The sequence below is a fragment of the Mercenaria mercenaria genome, unplaced genomic scaffold (genome assembly GCF_021730395.1).
Source record: "Mercenaria mercenaria strain notata unplaced genomic scaffold, MADL_Memer_1 contig_3211, whole genome shotgun sequence".
NCBI classification, from domain to species: Eukaryota; Metazoa; Mollusca; class Bivalvia; order Venerida; family Veneridae; genus Mercenaria; species Mercenaria mercenaria.
In genome coordinates this window covers 44,161-62,448 of record NW_026461331.1, presented here as the reverse complement: position 1 = coordinate 62,448, position 18,288 = coordinate 44,161, and the positions used below count along the sequence as shown (strand labels likewise).

The 18,288-nt window shown below is 33.7% G+C and overlaps 2 protein-coding genes across 2 annotated transcripts; one reads left to right on the top strand and one right to left on the bottom strand.

Annotated features, from left to right (window-relative positions):
* Positions 1–3,783: 3,783 nt before the first annotated feature.
* LOC128552840 (uncharacterized) lies at positions 3,784–4,802 on the bottom strand. The gene is made up of 2 exons (XM_053533900.1): positions 4,748–4,802; positions 3,784–4,388 (listed from the first exon to the last, which is right to left on the bottom strand). The coding sequence occupies exons 1-2, from the start codon at positions 4,800–4,802 to the stop codon at positions 3,784–3,786; spliced, it is 660 nt and encodes a 219-aa protein (XP_053389875.1).
* A 431-nt stretch (positions 4,803–5,233) lies between these two features.
* Positions 5,234–17,957, top strand: LOC128552841 (uncharacterized). The gene is made up of 3 exons (XM_053533901.1): positions 5,234–5,408; positions 5,755–5,976; positions 17,517–17,957. Exons 1-3 carry the CDS (start codon positions 5,234–5,236, stop codon positions 17,786–17,788), a joined length of 669 nt encoding a protein of 222 aa, XP_053389876.1. The 3' UTR covers positions 17,789–17,957.
* The last annotated feature ends 331 nt before the right edge of the window (positions 17,958–18,288 follow it).

Sequence of the window (18,288 nt, the reverse complement as noted above, 5' to 3'; positions counted from 1 at the left end):
AGGCTATACGATAAGACAACTAAAGTTAACACGCAGTTTGAATACCACAACTGTATTTTGATCAGTTGGTTCTGTACAAATAGCTCACACAGGTTTCGCTCCTAATTAACACTCGAATGCTTGCATTCAGACTATCATTCAACTAAAACATTTGCTTGTTTAAATACACTCTATCGTTTCGTAATAGCAACAATTATCAACATGGTATGAAATCTATGTGATAACATAACATATCGTATGAATCGATATAATTGTTTGGTACTGAAAATGTTCAAAAACACTGTAAATAGGCAAAACAACTGAAGAAAGCTTTCACGGACCGAAATTGTTCTTTTTCGGGTAATATATCAGTCCTGTATATTTGTCTATAAAACCGAATAAAACTTTAAGTGTTATTGACATAATTGTAACTAAATAGGGTGAAAACTTGCCAAAAAGCAGTAAATGCTTCATGAGTTAGAAACAAATGCTAGGTTGTGATGAATCCCACACAGAATCCCTAAACTGTACTTTCGACCGCCAGCTGCCGCCTGATGCCTGTAACCATATTTCAAACTATGAACTACATTGCAAGAGGGTTTACTCCTATTTATTCTAAATCCACATCAAAATTACTATTGTTTATACATATCACTATCATTACTTTAAAGGAATGTCCGTCTCATCGTCTTGTTTCTTCTAGCATGTCATCGATATTCCTCATTGAAATAACACAAACACATAGAAATCTACATTATGCCTGATAATGTGTCCGCCATTCACTGTAGATAGATTCATGGAAGTAAATGGTGGGAAAATATTATAATGGCATCTTTGATTTGATAACGTAACTTATGGTACATAAAGCAAGAGCTCGATGTGTCGTTATTGTCGTTTATACATTTTTGCCTTGTAACTAAAATATTTTGAAATTATTTCAAAGCATCATAAATTATACTGAACATTTAGAATCGAGAGATTTTTTCATCTGACTGTATGTTATTAGTGTTTTTTTTAGTGTTTGTTCTGTATTAAACTGTATTTAATTGCAAATCACTTATAAAGTAATGCGCTTTCAGGGGATAACAGGCAGTAATATTATTCATCTGCTAACTAGAATATGGTTTTGAGTAGGCTGCTTATCTTTCTAGTTACTGTCTATGATATGTAATTTGACTTTTCTAAAAAATATTACTTAGAAAATGTATTTCATTTTCAGAAAATTGCTCATGGCAGTGGCGATCGAACACCAGGTATGTGAATATATATAAATTTCTTGCAAGTAGCAACATAAATCGATATATGATCGTTCTCAGATTCTAACAAAAGAAAGTTAAAAAACAATCCAGATGCCAGGTTTATATAAAAGAAAACAATTTCTACAACTTTAATGGCAAAACATTTTACGTAAATGAAAATATGTCCTGTGATGTAAAAAAATGTACTTCATGTAATCACCTGCAACGGATGTGAAGAATATTATGTTGGCCAAACTGGCGATAAATTACAAAAAAGAAGAACTGTTCACGCACAACAAATATAAGAGACCCTTCAACTAGACAAATTCCACAAAATAATCATATAGATATTTGCAGTAATAAAGATCCAAAATTCAAATGTCCACTTTCTTTAAAATGAAAGTAGATAGTACTTTAGCTAGGTTAGCGAAAGAAAATTATTTTATAACATGCTTTAAACCAAAACTTAACAGACTACACTAACAGTCAAAATCTGTACTTAAATGATAATGTTTATTACGCCCCTTTGAAACAAATAACATCGGAATAACGTCCCTTTATATTGACGTCGCGTCATTACCATAGCAACGTCACGTTACATTGTATGCACACTGATGAGCCGATAGGCGAAACTAGTTTGTATTTTTTTAATTAAATACTGTTGAAAAGGCATGTGAAGTCATTTTATTTATTTGCTTTATAGACTTCCTTCTTGTGTCGAGTCTTGTCATGGTTAAGTGTATATATATACAAACGTTACGAGCTAATTTGAAATCTACAGCTTCTGGAAACGTATAGTAAATAAGTGAAATAAGTGAAAACATTACCAAGCGTCAATGATAGGACGGTATCTCTGAACGCTTTTTGATTTTGTTAGATAATATTTATCATCCAAACATTTTCAGAAGTGTTGCCTGAAGTTCAAATAATCAACAGCACGCCAACTGATGCAACAACAATATTCGTGGATAAATTTAGTAAACGCCTGGCAGAAAATAGCATTTCAACTAAGTTCAAGACGATTGAAGCAGACCAGTTTGATTCTAGTATTTTTACAATCATTGTTTGTAACAGCGATCCAGCAGATGTGAAATCATGTCTAGATGAACTTGCGGGTAAGTACAAAAATTGTCATTCATAATCTGCATAGTTTCCTAACGCTCAAACTTTGGAAATCAAAGTATCGTCAAATATAACTGAGCTGAAAATTGATATTTAAAACACAATCTGTCCCGTGAAAGATACTCGAGTTCTGGATGATATTTATTTGAATGAAGGGGTTATAGTTATAATACAGATTGTACCACAGTTATATGGAGCTTTTGTGTATATGTAACATTATACGTAAACGTTTAATATCACTGAATTGTCTGAAAGAAAGACGCCTCTTGAATGTTTAGCAGAAACATAATGACATGTTTTCTTTTTTCTTTCTTTTTTTTTTTTTTTTTTTTTTTGCTTTTCCAACTTTGATTTATCTTTAGCTAATGACACAGGCACTTAGATCATACGACAATAAAGGACAGAGAAAATTTTGGTTTTTAGGAAATTAATGGTGTATTTCATAAGAAAGCTTTGAAACTTAATTACTGACTTTATGGTACGGAAACAATGAGAATTAGTTGTGTTTACTAATTTCTACAAAACGGAAAAGTGTTTGTAACGGTTAACTCGATGTAAACTGCTTTAAGTATAAATAATAATATTTTACGGTTCTAAAATACATGTTCCTCCATGAAGTACTGGTAAAAGAGAGCGTGATTTTTTTGCCGCCGCGGCCCGGGTTCGATTCCCGACTTGGGCATCTATATTTCTTGATTTGGCATTTTTAAGTTCTAATATTCATAATATGACCAGACTTCAGTCTTAAAGAAAGATTAAAAATATTAAAACATACGTAGATCAGTGCCTTTAATAAAGGAAATAATCTGTTATTAAATGTTAAGATAAGCTCCAGTTACACTGTCAGGAATTAAGTAATTAGCATTACATTGTACTATGTTTCTAAAACGTTGATAAGCATGTTACCAGAGACTTATCCTAATCCTTCTTTACACAAGCAATGTGTTTATATAATGAAATTGAGTGAATACCTTCTGTTAAACCTTATCCTGTCAATGTTATACCAGAGTCAAGGAAAAGTAACCTATCTATGTTAAATGCTATACATGATTACACAGTTATGCATCTAACAGTCCTAAAATTGATTTCTTTGGTTTAATCCTATCTCTAGTTTCCAGAAGTAGCATTTTCAACTTATCTTACCTGGCGAAATTCTGCGGGTTTTGAATTTTTTGACACAGATCGTCTGTTGGTTGACACATTTCATCACAGAAAATGTCACACTTTTCCCAGGGCATTAACTAATTTTATCTGTACATAGTTTTCTATTCAGATTTCTAATCAATTTGGCAATTATGTATGCTGAAATATATAGTCTCCTTGTGAGAAACGTTTGGCAATAACAGTACTAGCCACACGTTGCTGTCTAGACTATGTATTTCTGTGAGTTTATGTTTCCCTAAATAGCTGCCAAAGTTCCAACACCGTTATAAGTTAGACATCCTCAAAACAAAGCAGACACACATCCACCTCCATGTTGACCGAGACACCCAGGACGCCAGATTTCATCTGCCTTTCTCCAAACACTTACTCTCTTTAGACTGTCAAGTTTCACTTGAGTTTCATCAGTAAAGATCACCTTGTTCCAGTTTCTATTTAGAGTCGAATGTAATTTCTGTTTACACCACGAGACACGCCTTTTTCGGTTAGTAGTATTGATGGTTAGTGTATTTCTTACATTCCTCCTTGTATACTTATGAAACTTTAATCCACGTCGAACAGTTCTAGATGATATCGGATCAGGCAATGTCCCAATTGCTAGTCCAGTGTTTTCTGCTAAAGGATCCCTTCTGTTACTTCTAGCCAATCTCATAATCTGACGGTCACCCCTTCTACCTGCTGCTAAAGGCCTTCCACTTCGAGGTGGATTTTCTACACTTTCTCTTGCGTTATACCTTTTCAGAAACAATGTCTCACCAGATTGGCTTATTTCTAACACTTCTGCAATTTTTCTTTGAGAAAGTCCATCATTTACCAAAAATATAACAATCTCTTTTTGTTCAGGTGTCAACTCTTTCCTTTTGACAGCTATTCTGTTGCAGGCGACATCTGTTTACATCTGTTTACATTAAAGAGTATTTCCTGTTTTTATCAGTCAAAAGTAAACAAATGAACCCTTAGAGAATAAGTCACATTCAAAACATTTACCAAAAAGAAAAATAACTCTAGATATTGACCACCAAAAATCAGTCACTGGTCAGCTTCCTTTGCTGGCGGTCATTTGGATGACTAACTTGTGACAATTAACTGTATGTCTTGGTTTTGCTTGGTATAACATCATACCATTACATATTACTACGAGAAGCTAGGTTTTATTACAATTTTGGATTTTTATTTTTCTAGTTAAAGTAAACCCTGGTAAACGCATAGTAAAGCGTAGCGGTTCGTGGCAAACAACGTACACATACGCAGTGAAAGAGTGATACTGGGCTGGTACGGTAATCGGCCTGTTGCCTGTTGCATTTCAGACCGGGCAGTATGTAGCAATACATAGTGTCCTAGACGAAACCTAATATCTCTAAAATGTTGGTCGAAGCAGTAAATGGGGCATAGCCATACCTTACACTTAAATCTGATTGTGTGACTTGGGCTTATGTTGCAGTAAAAATGCCCTGACATATATAAAGATGTTCCAGAGCATTTTTTTCTCCAACAGTTTTGGTCCGAATAAAGTATATAACATAAGTCAGCCTATATATGTTTACAATACATGAAATGATGTTTAAGTATTTTTAAGTAAACAACATTTTTCCTTTCATGTATTTCCAGGCGAGCAGTACAGTAGCATCATTTTCATTTTATTGTATGTTACACGTGAAGATAATTTGGAGCAATTACGTTTGAAAACAAATTTGGCACACTACAACATTCCTGAAACATTTGTTTTACTTGAAATGGCCTTCACCACAAAAGAGGGAATTTACCCTTGCCAAATAAATACGTCGACCGTTGAGAAAATTTTACGTTGCTTGAAAAAGAACCCGGAGACTAAACGAAAAAATGACAACAATGAGAAACACGGAAAAAAGGTTAAGAACTGCGTTGAAGGTATCAAGACCGATGTTACAGGTAATGACTTTCAAAATAGGTGGAACTGTTATCGTTTTAGCTAAAATGATATGATTATTTCTGGTTTGAAATGTACAAGGATAATTATGAAAGTACGTTAATTTTGAATATTTAGTTAATATATTGGTTATATTTTTCCACTCTCATCCTTATATAGCGATTTTTTAGTTCTGCTTAATGGAAGTCCATGTTTCTACCAGATCAAAGATTTTTTTTGTTAAGCAGTTTGAAAATAAAAACTAACTAGGTTTGTTTTTCATTCAATGTGACACATCTTTTACAAAGGACGATTCATAAACAGTCCATTTATTCAAGCAATAAACACTTATTTCTGTGTATGTTTCAGACAAATATTCGTCGTCGGTGTTCATTGTGGATCCAGATCCAACACAGGCATCAGAATTGTTTGTTACTGAGTTGAAGGAAAAGCTGAGGAAATACAAAGTAGAGTTAACTGAAGGATGCCTCACGGAAGAACAGCGGAACACAAACGTATTCACTATTTTGATTTGCAATAATCATTCCCGCATTAATAGTGATATGCAGAAAAGTTTACATAAAGTAAAAGGTAGGTCTTATCGTTTCTAACAAATATGATGTTAATTATATAGTTATACGTTTTAACCCTCCATTAAAACATGTTTTTTTCCGGAAGAACAATTTCCGAGCTAACATTAATTTACAAATTACAGTTTGAGGCGATATATTTTATCGAAAACTAAAGTAGTAATTAAAATGTGTACAGATTAGTTTACAAAATATCAACATGTCTTGTTTAGATTTCGTAGATATACGATATACGTTGGAAAGGCACGTCTTAAATACACTTTTTATCTCAAGATTGCATTTTCTGCTAAACGTTCGAAATCAAATTTACTAAAGCGTATTTCATAAACTGCAGTCGATTAGGTGTTGTTTTAAATGAAGAAATAACATTAACCCATCAATATCAAACAGTTCTAAGATGATGTCCTGCATTTGTCTTATATTGTGTATTGATATTGTCTTACACTGTAGCCAATGAATCTGTTTTAGATAAAATCCTGTTGGTCTAGCTTATAATTTTCGGCAGTACCTTTTTTAACCTTAGCGCTAATACTCTGGCAATAGTTTTATAATCTACATTTTAGATTAAATAAAAAAATTGTTGTCCATCTTTTAGAGTCACCCTTTTTATATGGAATGAGAATATACATTATCGTTGACTTCTTTATTGTTCATTTTTCCTTGAAAGAATTGTCATAAGATTTGAGTACCAGAGGCAAAAAATTGCTCCAAAGCTTTTGTTAAAATTACGATGTAAGGCAATCAAGTCCAGGGCTTTTATTATGTTTCACACTGGTAATAGCCTGAGTGCATACGTCTATGATAATTAGGCCTTCACAAGTATTAGCTGTAGCAAGACTTAGTGTTGTTTAGATTTTATGACTGAGATATATGGAATGATCACTGTCACTTGTAGATGACTTGTATAAGTTCTCTTAAAAATCAAGTTCTTTGGACAGAAAGTCTTAAATACTTGAAACACGTTTGTTATTTGTTAAAAATGAAATAATATTTTATTTCTATTTTGTCTAAAGTGTCAAGATTGAAGTAATTTTTTCTTTTCTCTCTCCTTTACTTAGAAGTTGTACTCAAGATCTTATTCAAGCTCCAAATAATTTATAATCATTGACGAGTTATATTTCGTTTCCAACCTCAGCAATTCTTTCATTATCATTTTGTTCTGTATAAAATATAACAGAATGATATAATTCCTTTTCTGATACAGTGATATGATAAACATTCCTTTATTTAGTACTTAAAATTCCCATAATTTTCTTATCTGGTGGTAAGTTAATACACCTGTCAGTGATGTAATATAAGTTTACAATATTCCTCGTCTTAAACATGAGTATTGTTTAGTTTCCAACTTTCAGCACCTCGTTTTAATAGGGTTCTTTAATTAGATGGATCAGTACTTTGAAGGTCTTATGTCTGTAGAATAAACCAATAGCCAAGGAGCCAGAATTACGAAAAGTGCCTAGAAATGGACTTAGTGTTTCTGGCATTCTATAGACAGTTTCTATACATATTATTGAAGACTAAAAACATTGGGCTTGCAAACTGAACGCTCATACAAAATTCGTGAAATGCTAGAGGAGATAACTCTGTACAGTCGCAGCATTTTTATTTCATTGAAAACAATTTATGAATCTTCCCTGAAATCAGTTCAAATATGTTTTTTTTTTCAACATAAGTATTGCATACAAGCTATAAAATTATGTAAAATGTACTGATTTCCGACAAATTTAAAGTAAATTTGACACTTGGAATACAAGGAAATAAAATAAAATCGTTGATGTTTATATTACAGTATAATGAAATACGTTTAAAAAGCTCCCCTTTCTCAAAATCATGTATTATAACCGATACAAAAAAATACCCGTTAGAATTAAACATTACTTTAATATCCTAGTTTAATTATGACCAAGAAATGCGAAAATCACGGGTTTTTTTAGTTACCCCACCCACTAAACCCAAATAAAGCAAAAAATGGTTTGATAAAATATTCGTCTATTAACTTTATGATTACATATGACACCTATGCTATCTATTTCTTGACAATTTTAAGATGAATTAGAGATATTTTAAAGTTTTAAAATTATAAAAAAAGAAAAAAAAAAAAAAAAAAAAAAAAAAAACAATCTGAAAAATTAAGTATTTGGTAGCCGATAATTAGAGAAAACAAACCATTAATATGATAAAATACAAGCAAAAACATCAAATTATATATTGTACTGAATACTCTTACGTGCAATTTCGCAAAAAAAAAATCAGGGATAATGTTATTACCCCACCTGCTGAAAATAAGTAATTGGTTTAAGCATAATAACCAAAAAGTGCAAAGAAATTTACTTTCCCGTGTTCCTTTCATATTATTACAGGCAAAGACTATTTGGATAGACAAAAATTGGAACTTCATAAAAATCTGATTACGAAAATAAAACAAGATGCCCAGTTGGTCGTATGTTACTCTGCTGAAAAAATTACCTTCTGACCTTGCATGATTTGTAACTTGCAAATGAAATTGTTTATAGCTATACTTTCTACCAAATATTATTTGTATATACTAGTTTATAAGAGAGTAATTTACAGTGATTTTACAGACCATTTTAGTGAAGATCCATCTGATCAAGGTCACATTTCAAAGGACATTTAAAAGATTTTCTGGGCCATAACTCAGCCATGCATTCGACACGCTTACCTTTATTTGCCATAGATGTTGCCTTACTAAGACGGAGTGTCACACGGAAACATCAGACCCCGATTTTGAAAGTCAAGGTCATACTAATGAGTCGAAGGTCATTTAAGAGCATGTTTCAGCCATAACTTTGACATTCATAGAGCAATCATATTTCTATTTGGCATGAATGTTTGAGACGGAGTGCTGCGCGGAAATCCCAAACATTTATCTTATGAGGTTAAAGTTATTTTAATCTTATTTTAATCTAAATGAGGCGGAATGTCGCGCAGAAACCCCATGCCTCTATCTCAAAGTCACACATAGGGTCAAATTTCGTATAAGATATTTTCTAGAACATAAATTTGAGAATTTTTCTTTTATTTGGAAGAGATAATTAACTCAGTAATTACCACTCCACCCCAATGAATAAGAATATTGTCACAGGAGTCAGGTCCCTTTCCCTAAAGGCAAAGGACACACTTAAGGATGACATGGTTTAATTGCCATATTTCATATCTTGTAACTGGTCGGTAATATTTAAATGAAACTTGGTCACTTTAAAGACATTCAAAATTAAAAACTTTTCACCGAGAGTTTTTTTTTCATATTCTATCTTTTTTTGAGAGAGATAATCAGTATTGAAATTAACATTGATGCCTATACATATATGAAAAATATAGTTTCTTTGATTATGAAAATCTGAACTTGAGTTTCGAGAAAATTTAGCGGTAGAAAGCTGCATTTTATGATTCTATTACAAATATAAAAAAGAAATCTAAAATTCCCCGTACGGAAAAGGAGGAAATCATTGTTTTCAGTTTTTTTTTTCAGGGGAAATAACTCACGAAAAAGTAAAATCATCAGGGAAGTAATCTTAATGAAATTTTTGAGAACTTCTGTCACTATATAAATTTTCAATATGCACCTTATTTCTATCGTTTGACATTTTCAAAGCTTACATTATCAAATTGTATGAACGCTTTCGGTGAAATCGAGGCCTATTACACCATGCTATCCTTAAGGACGAAAGGTCATGTGAGTTAAATGTTATTGCTGCTGTAATTTTGACTTATATGGAACCTTTATTTTTATCGGCTGCAATTAGTTCACTTAGACTTTTATGTCAACAAAAATGGAAGACAAACTGAATGCCATCGGGCATAAACATTCTAGAAGGAGGGGTATATTGTTTTGCAGATGTCGGTCAGTCTGTCGGTCGGTCTGTATGTAGTCCAATCCGTTTCCGGATGATAACTCAAGAACGCTTGGGCCTAGGATCACGAAAGTTAAGAGAAACGTTGGTCATTACCTGCGAATGACCCCTATTGATTTTGAGATCTGTATGTCAAAGGTCAAGGTCACAGTGACCCTGAACAGTTAAATGGTTTCCGGATGATAACTCAAGAACGCTTGGGTCTAGGATCATGAAAGTTAATAGGAAGATTAAACATGACCAGCAGACGACCCCTTTTGATTTTTAGGTCAGTATGTCAAAGTTCAAGGTCACAGTGACTCGGAACAGTTAAACGGTTTCTGGATGATAATTCTAGACTGCTTTGGCCTAGGATCGTGAAAGTTGATAGGGAGGTTGGTCATGACCAGCAATGACCGCTATGGATTTTGAGGTCAGTAGGTCAAAGATCAAGGTCACAGTGACCAGGACCAGTAAAACGGTTTCCGGGCGATAACTCAAGAACGCTTAGGTCTAGGATCAGGAAAATTAAAAGGCAGATTGATCATGACCAGCAGATGATCCATATTGATTTTGAGGTAGTTTGGTCAAAGTTCAAGGTCAGATTGGCCAGGAACAGTTAAACGGTTTCTGGACGATAACTTGAGAACGCTTGGGCAAATGGTCCTGAAAGATGATAGAGATGTTTATCATGACCAGCAGATGACCCCTTTTGATTTTAAGGTCAGTAGGTCAAAGGTTAATGTTACAGTGATCCGAAACATTTAAACCGTTTCCAGACAATAACCTGAGAACGCTTGGGTCTAGGTTCATTAAACTTGATAGAGAGTTTGGTCATGACCTATATGTCAGCTATAGATTTTGAGGTCTGTATGCTAAAGGTCAAGGTCACATTGACCCTGAACAGTTAAACCTTTTCAGGACGATACCTTGAGAACGCTTGGGCCTAGGATCACTTTACTTTATAGGGAGGTTGATCATGACCAGCAGATGACTCCTGTTGATTTGAAGTCAATAGGTCATAGGTCAATGTCACATTGAACCAAAACATTTTAACTTTTGTTTACAGTGAGCAAATAATTTCTGTTCCTTGTGCAATTACTGAATGCATCAAGGGGGCGGGGGTGCATTTCGTGTTCGGCGAGCTCTTGCTCTATTGAAATATGTGGCTGCCTCTGAAAGGGGCCAAGCAAAATCATCTAAATAAACTTGAGGACATTACCAGGATACTTCGTACGAAATTAATTTCGTGAGTACCTGTTAAGTGGTTTAGAAGAAGAAGTTCTTTAAAGTATTTTTCTGTTTTATTTCTGATGGCCCCGGAATGGGACCGAGAAAAGCAGAATGTTTTTGAGAAAGGACCCCACAGGGATGTTTCAGACCATGTTAAGTGAAGGTCCATATGTTTAGAAGAGGAGGAGCTGACCTCTAAATATGACCTTGACAAGGGACCTTGTGACCTGGGTAATTAATGTACCGTATGTGTCCTCTTGATGAGACTAGCAATTAGTGCTAGTTTTATGAAATTTCTTAAATAGTTAATAAGATATAGAGTGCCTATATACTGGAAAAAAGATGCCTAGAAATTGCCTTTGATGGCATTTTTTGTTAATGACCGACAGCCAAGTTCAACGTTAACTTTATAAGAATTGAGAAAAAAGTCACTGGGGATAATTGTCGCCTTGTAAGGATTACATTAAGGTCACAATACAAGGTCAAATGTCAATGAGTGATTTTTTGTTATGAGCGTCGTATCTTCGCCATTTTTGCTACTTTTTAATAAAAATATTTGATTTTTACTGCGATAATTATGAATGTGAGAAGTAACTTCCTTTTTCAGGGTAACAATTTTAAAAGGCTGGTCTGTAATCTGTTTAAAGCTTCTGGGAGAAATTATTTACTAAGTGTATTTCATCGAAACTATTAGTCAACTTCGTTCGCTTTATCTCGGATAATCCGCGCCCTGCCCCAGACAGGAAGTCATCATCAGGTCTATGCACAATATTTTATATTATGTTTATTCTTATGGCTCGTACGCGTACTACTTATATTTCGAACAAAGTTTGCTTGTCTCGCCGAGTTCGAGCGTACAAAGTTTTAGTGTACTAACTGTTGATAGTTATATAGATATAGAAGCATAGACCGCAATGATGTAGAATTTAACAAACTCGGTTTGATTAAGTCTGATCGTGAGATAGTATCAAATGTAAAAATCTCTCAAGCATTACCTCAACAGGACTGTTGTGTCAAAATCTAGATTTCAGTAGTTTTTGTTTGTGCTTAAGTCATTTCATGAATGTGTGGCTGTTCAGAAATACTATGTATGTACAAAAATCAAGCGAATTCAAAGTTTAAAACAAATATTAGAAAAGTGCAAATGTTATGGATTTTTGCGTTTCTTTAGAATGAAAATAATGCTCTCCATACTTTGAATCATCTAAAATTAAAACATTTTTTCCCATTTACAGTAAGCTTTTATAAGAACTAGTAACCGCTCTTAAAGTGGTTTAGACAGCTACAATTTTGCTATTAATTATTTATGCTGGTTCTAGCTAATTGTGAATTATATAGTATATCAAATCACATTAGCACGATCTATATGACTGCGAATATAGAGATAACACATTTGTGTTTTTCTGTTATATGTTTAGAATCACAAAGAGAGTGGTTAGGGACAGAACCCGGTAGAGCTAAGGTATCAATTTACGACGAGGGAAATCTAATGTTATGAATTTAAATAAATGTGTGTTTTCTCTATTGTAAACTGAACGTGTAAAAAGTAATATATTGTCTGCTAGAATAAACTAAAATGGCTTCTTAGCTATATAATTAAAACTGAATAAAATCCGCAATAATTCCACTACACAAGAAATAGGCGTCTTAGCGTGACATATATAATTGCCTGATTTTGTTTATCATAAATCTGTTGATTTGAATTTTGTTTTTTTTTCTTCCTGTTTTTCTTATTCTTCATGAAGCTATTTTACACATGGTGTGTCTTTCAGCTACGATCGAATTACCATATTTCATAATCTTGATTAGTTTAGCCACCATATGTCAGTAGCAATGAATATATCGGAAGGTATGACTTCATTATTTCATAGGATGTGCTTACGTGTGTTACTATTATATAAATATGACCCAACCTTTCTGATATTTTTATATTTTCTTGTTGACAATATCTCAATAACTAATATCTCAATTTCAAGATAATACATTTGTTTTCACAATGCTATCAAGGACATCTTGTATAAAACCAAGAATCAGACGTTTAAATTGTTTCGATCTGATTCAACATCAACTTTTGTTTTGAAAAGGAAGAGAAAGTGTGGAAGCAAAGCTAAACTGATAGCAGTCGAAACAGAAATAGCTTGCTAAATTTTATGTATAATATAATCCTAATATTGCATTAACAGCTTCGATGTTAGTGCTTGAAATAGTGTACAGATTAATAAGTTGACGATTTGTACAATTTCGTTTATATTTGATCAACCTTTCAGTTAATTCTCTAAAATGATAATCTTAAATTTTAACTATCACCGCGTGGACAAATTGACATAAATATTATTATATTTATAATGATTTTATCACCAATATTGAAATCAGATCTTTGTATGCTCTATACAAGACATGTTAATTTTATTTACAAAGTGAGATGTATATTCCACAAGTGTTTATTTCTTTCAATATGTCTTGTGTGTGAAGATATGAGACCTACATATAGGACAGATTTTGTTATAAAGATTTGGGCGATTTTCTGAAAAGAAAAAAAAAACAAGAATATAATGCTTTCTTTCTCATAATATATGGAGGCGTCCAATTGATGTTTACAAAACAAAAGTTAGAACGCATTATCTTCCGTGTAATAAGGAACATGAAAAAACATTTATATGCTGTAGTTACCAATGAATATCTTAAGAGATCTTTCGTTATCTCTTTAATTGAAATACATGGTTTGGTTATTTGTTTTGGGGCATAGCGACGTTTTTATACCAATATTTTAGTCCTGTAACGGCGGTCTTGTAACCTAACATATGTATCTGGATGCTGCTCCATTACTAGATATTTCCCTGCAAGATACTGTCAACTTCTCTATATGATTCAGAGGTGGAGGGCGAAATTACACCTGACAGAATTTCAAGTCGTCATGGAGAACAACGCCTCGCCCATTGATCGAACACTTGCCCCCGCTGTCCTTTGAGAACTAAATATACTTAGTTGCATACACCATAGTAACGGGATTATAACAATTGATACGAGAAATATTACATACTAGTATTTATGTAAAATTCATATGTCTTTCTCAAAACGTACTTTATTTTCTCTTTCTCGCATATTTCTCAGAAAAAGTGTACGATGCGTCAACATTCGTCTAACAGTTTGCAAAGGTTAAATGCAAGTTTTTATTGCTGCCTGGAATGCAAGAAATGCATTTGAAGTGTCATTTTATAATCATATTTCAAATATACGCACTATATTACCTTAAATACATTAGAAGTACGTTTTGACATTTGGTCTGTCTGTGACGACTTTGAAATGACCCTTGAATATTGCGACAGAACAAAAACTATTTTTGCAATTTAACCATACATGCATTTAACCATACATAAAGATTAGCATACTTGTCAAACGATAAGAGGTAAGGGCAGATTTCTCGGAAGCACACAGCACCAAATACACAGCCACAGAGCCACGCATTTGCATAGTAGGCTCACAACAAAAAGAAGCTGTAATGGAAAAATATTTCAGACGGGTTGCTTCAAAAATCCAGCAAGTACGTATTAATTTATGCTAAATATAGATGGAGGGGAAGGAAATGGTAAGGGGCAAAATAGTGCCGCGAGGAGGAGGAACCCGAAGGGGAAAGTTGAACAAGGACGAATAAACAAAGGGAAGGCCACGTTCCTTGATAACAGTCACACTACAACGTACACGACGATAGCGCAGACACTCCTGTACCAAAGATAAACATACAGCCACGACTAATTGAATAACATAGAAAAACGAACAGGCAAAATATAAGGAAAGAGTAGGGCACCGATATAGACTCACAAGCATACAAACGCACACACACAAGTAGAAAAAACAATCGTGTACCGTCTTAGGATTCCGGCTGCTAAAACAAAGGGGAGCCATGAAAATTTACTCAGAGTAAAGGGGGTGGGGATGCAAAAGTAGCGTAAATGCAAGGGAAAGGAGGGGCAATACGGGGAATGAGGAGGAGGTAAAAAACGCTGACAACAAACAAGAATATATACGCAGCAGACAATACATAACAGACAAAACAACCAGTTGAAAATAGGGGAAACGCCTTGGAACGGTCAGTAACCTATATAAAGGAAACTGGGGGTTTAAACGCGTTTAGGGCATGCCAACCTCGCACTTGCCCTATATTTAACAAGTTGGACAAGACAATGTTAATAAAATGTCAACAATAAACAATACTAGAAATGCAACACAAGACAATTAAAACATACCGACATCAATCAAGACTACATACTCAACAGAAAATACGAGACGGAGAGAAAACAAGTTGAAAATAGGGGCACCGCCTTGGAACGGCCAGTAACGTATATAAAGGTTAATGGGGATTAAGGGCATGCCAACCTCGCACTTACCCTATCTTCAACAAGTTAGACAACACAATGTAAATAAAATCCCCGCTGAGAAAAGCTCTAAGACTAGTGCAAAAATAACAGATAAATAAAGCAAAAGATAAAATTAAGGTAAATCTAAGGTATAATTACACCAAAGTACTCAACAACTTGTGTGGAGTCAGAGCAACAAGAGCCTAACTTTTAAGGGCACGACTTAGAAAACTGTAAGACAAAAATCAACTCCCTCCGCCCGTTGTATATAGGATTTAGGAGAAAAGCATCATGGAGTCTTATACTTTATTAGTCATCACACCACCAAATAGGAAAGCGTAGCAATTAACTGTAGAGGGGTCAATCACTAAACATGCACTGTGCTTCACGATTTTCGCAAAACACACTTTGCCATCGCATGCCATTTTTTCCGGATATCTATTTTATTTTATATGTCCTTAGTTTCCCTTGCGTGAATAAGACATTCAGTTGTCTGGGGCTTAATTTTATGTGCTGGAAAAGAAATCAACAGAAATCGAGCACGTATTTGATGGATATTGTCAGGGATGTATATAATAATTCTTGATAACGAGTTAGCTTCGAAATGATATATCTTAAACAGTGATTTGCTTTGAATAAATTCAGTGTTTGTTGTTTAGATGCGTATCATTATATCATTAATTATATAATTATTTCGCATCTAAACTCGAAACAAATGCTTTTATTCAACAACATATCACTGTTTGGGATATATTATTTCTTTAATAGAATAACGGTATATAACCTGGTTTTCTGAGTAAAGTTTATACGACCGTGGTTTGCTATTTATTAGATATGAACCCAGCGTGATATAAATTGCGAAGAGATTACGCTGCTTTTAAAATTTTAGCAATATGTCCTAAAACACAATTGTCTCGAACATATCTCGGCATATATTCCAATATTTGACACTTATCTTTTCATTAAGCCATCAGTTATCAAATGAACACTAAGTGTCTAATAATCGTTATTTCAATTATGACTATCAAGTATGTCCTCATTAGAGTCTCTGCGCTGCTGTGGTTTACATTGTACGGTAACTGAGATTAAGAAACGTAACAATCCGTTTTCAATATTCATCCTTGTTGTACATTCCCGATTACCCTTCCCCGCCTCTTTTTCACCCCCTACCACTACCTCACCCTTTATTATGTGCATAAAATTAATTCTTATTTGTTGGATTTTTGAAGCATCGCAGCTATAACGTTTTTTTTTTAGTTACATATTATTTTTGTTGTGGCCCTACTTTGCAAATGCGTGGCTCTGAGACCTATTTTGCTGTGCACTGTGCGTCTGAGAAGTTACTCTTACCTGTTATCTTTTGAAACAAAAATCAGAGTTTAATAAAATTTCATATTGTCGAAAAATAATCACCCGAACGTGCAGAACCACCTTATTGGTCATCATTGACAAGTATTGTGTAGAGTTCGCTCGTTTTACCACTCTTATCACATTCTCGACATGAACTCTTAGACTACCAAATGTAACGCAAACAGTTGATCGGAGTTCCGCTCAGTTATTTAGCACGAACAGTTTAAAATTCTGTTTTGAATTAAATTGTACAATGAAATTAGATATGTAGGCAACATTTTACACCATAAAAGTTATCGCTGCTACCTACAGTTACTGCAGTGCAGGAAAAACTAAGAAAAGACGGAGCACTTCAAATACCTGAAAATAATTTTTATTAGAATATCAATGATGTAAAACATTAGATGCATAATATTATGTTTCTTTAGAAAAAGGGAAACACATTTCCAGATCATAAGATTAAGATGAAAGTCAAAACCCTGTAACTACTCGTTTTTATGATCAAAGTGCGCAATTAAACGTACAAAAGTAATCAAGTGACGACTTAGCAACAAAAAAAAAAAAAAAAAAAAAAAAAAAAAAAAAAAAGCAAAAAAAAAAGCCCTGTTGCTACGCCCTGTAGTGATAATATTTCGGGATGGTTTAAAAATATGGTTATTCATTTCAGTTTTTGATACAGTATAAAGTATATTGTTTACTAAAATTTGTAAATCTGAAGAACTTACTTTTGTATATTACGTCTGTATTTACAGCGGAACAGTATGAAAGAACAATCGTTGTTGTTTTGCACGTGAAGAGAGAAAAACAGCTTCCAAGCAACAGAACAACAAACGAGGTCGAGGTCAAAGATAGCGAACACAAAGGAACGAGCATAAAGGCATTCATCGATATGGCTTATACGCAAGACGACAAAATATATGAATGCAAAATGAACAAAACTGCATTTGAAGATCTAGGAAGAATACTTAACGTTAATATGTCAGAAGATGCGTCCGACAGAGAAACGAATGGAGGTGACGTTTGATTTTTCTAATCAGTTGTTTTATTACATTGAATCATGCTAGCTTTGGTTACATGTAGTTGACATTTCATCGATTATAATATCGATTTCATCGATTATAATATCACCATCGCCTGAAATTATTATTATTTCGTAATTACAACAAAATAACAGTTGTGATTCATTTTGAATTTCTGAATACTTGCATACGTTGACTTTTCGAGGAAAATTCAAATCAATGATACTCACTACGTACCAATTAAAAAACTCCATGAATTTTCAATGAAACCTGAATCGTCAATATTTTTTCCATATTGACGTTAAATTTCAAATCGGATGAGTGACGTCACTTCTGACGTCTCTTTCATGTATGCCGTCGCGTTACAGGAGGATAATTTCAACTTAATAACAAATTTGAATCATTTATATAATAATTCTAAATGTAAATGTGTATGTTATAACAGTTGTTTCTAGTTGTAGATCTACCTATTTTACACCAAGATAAAATGTATAGGCCCTTGCAC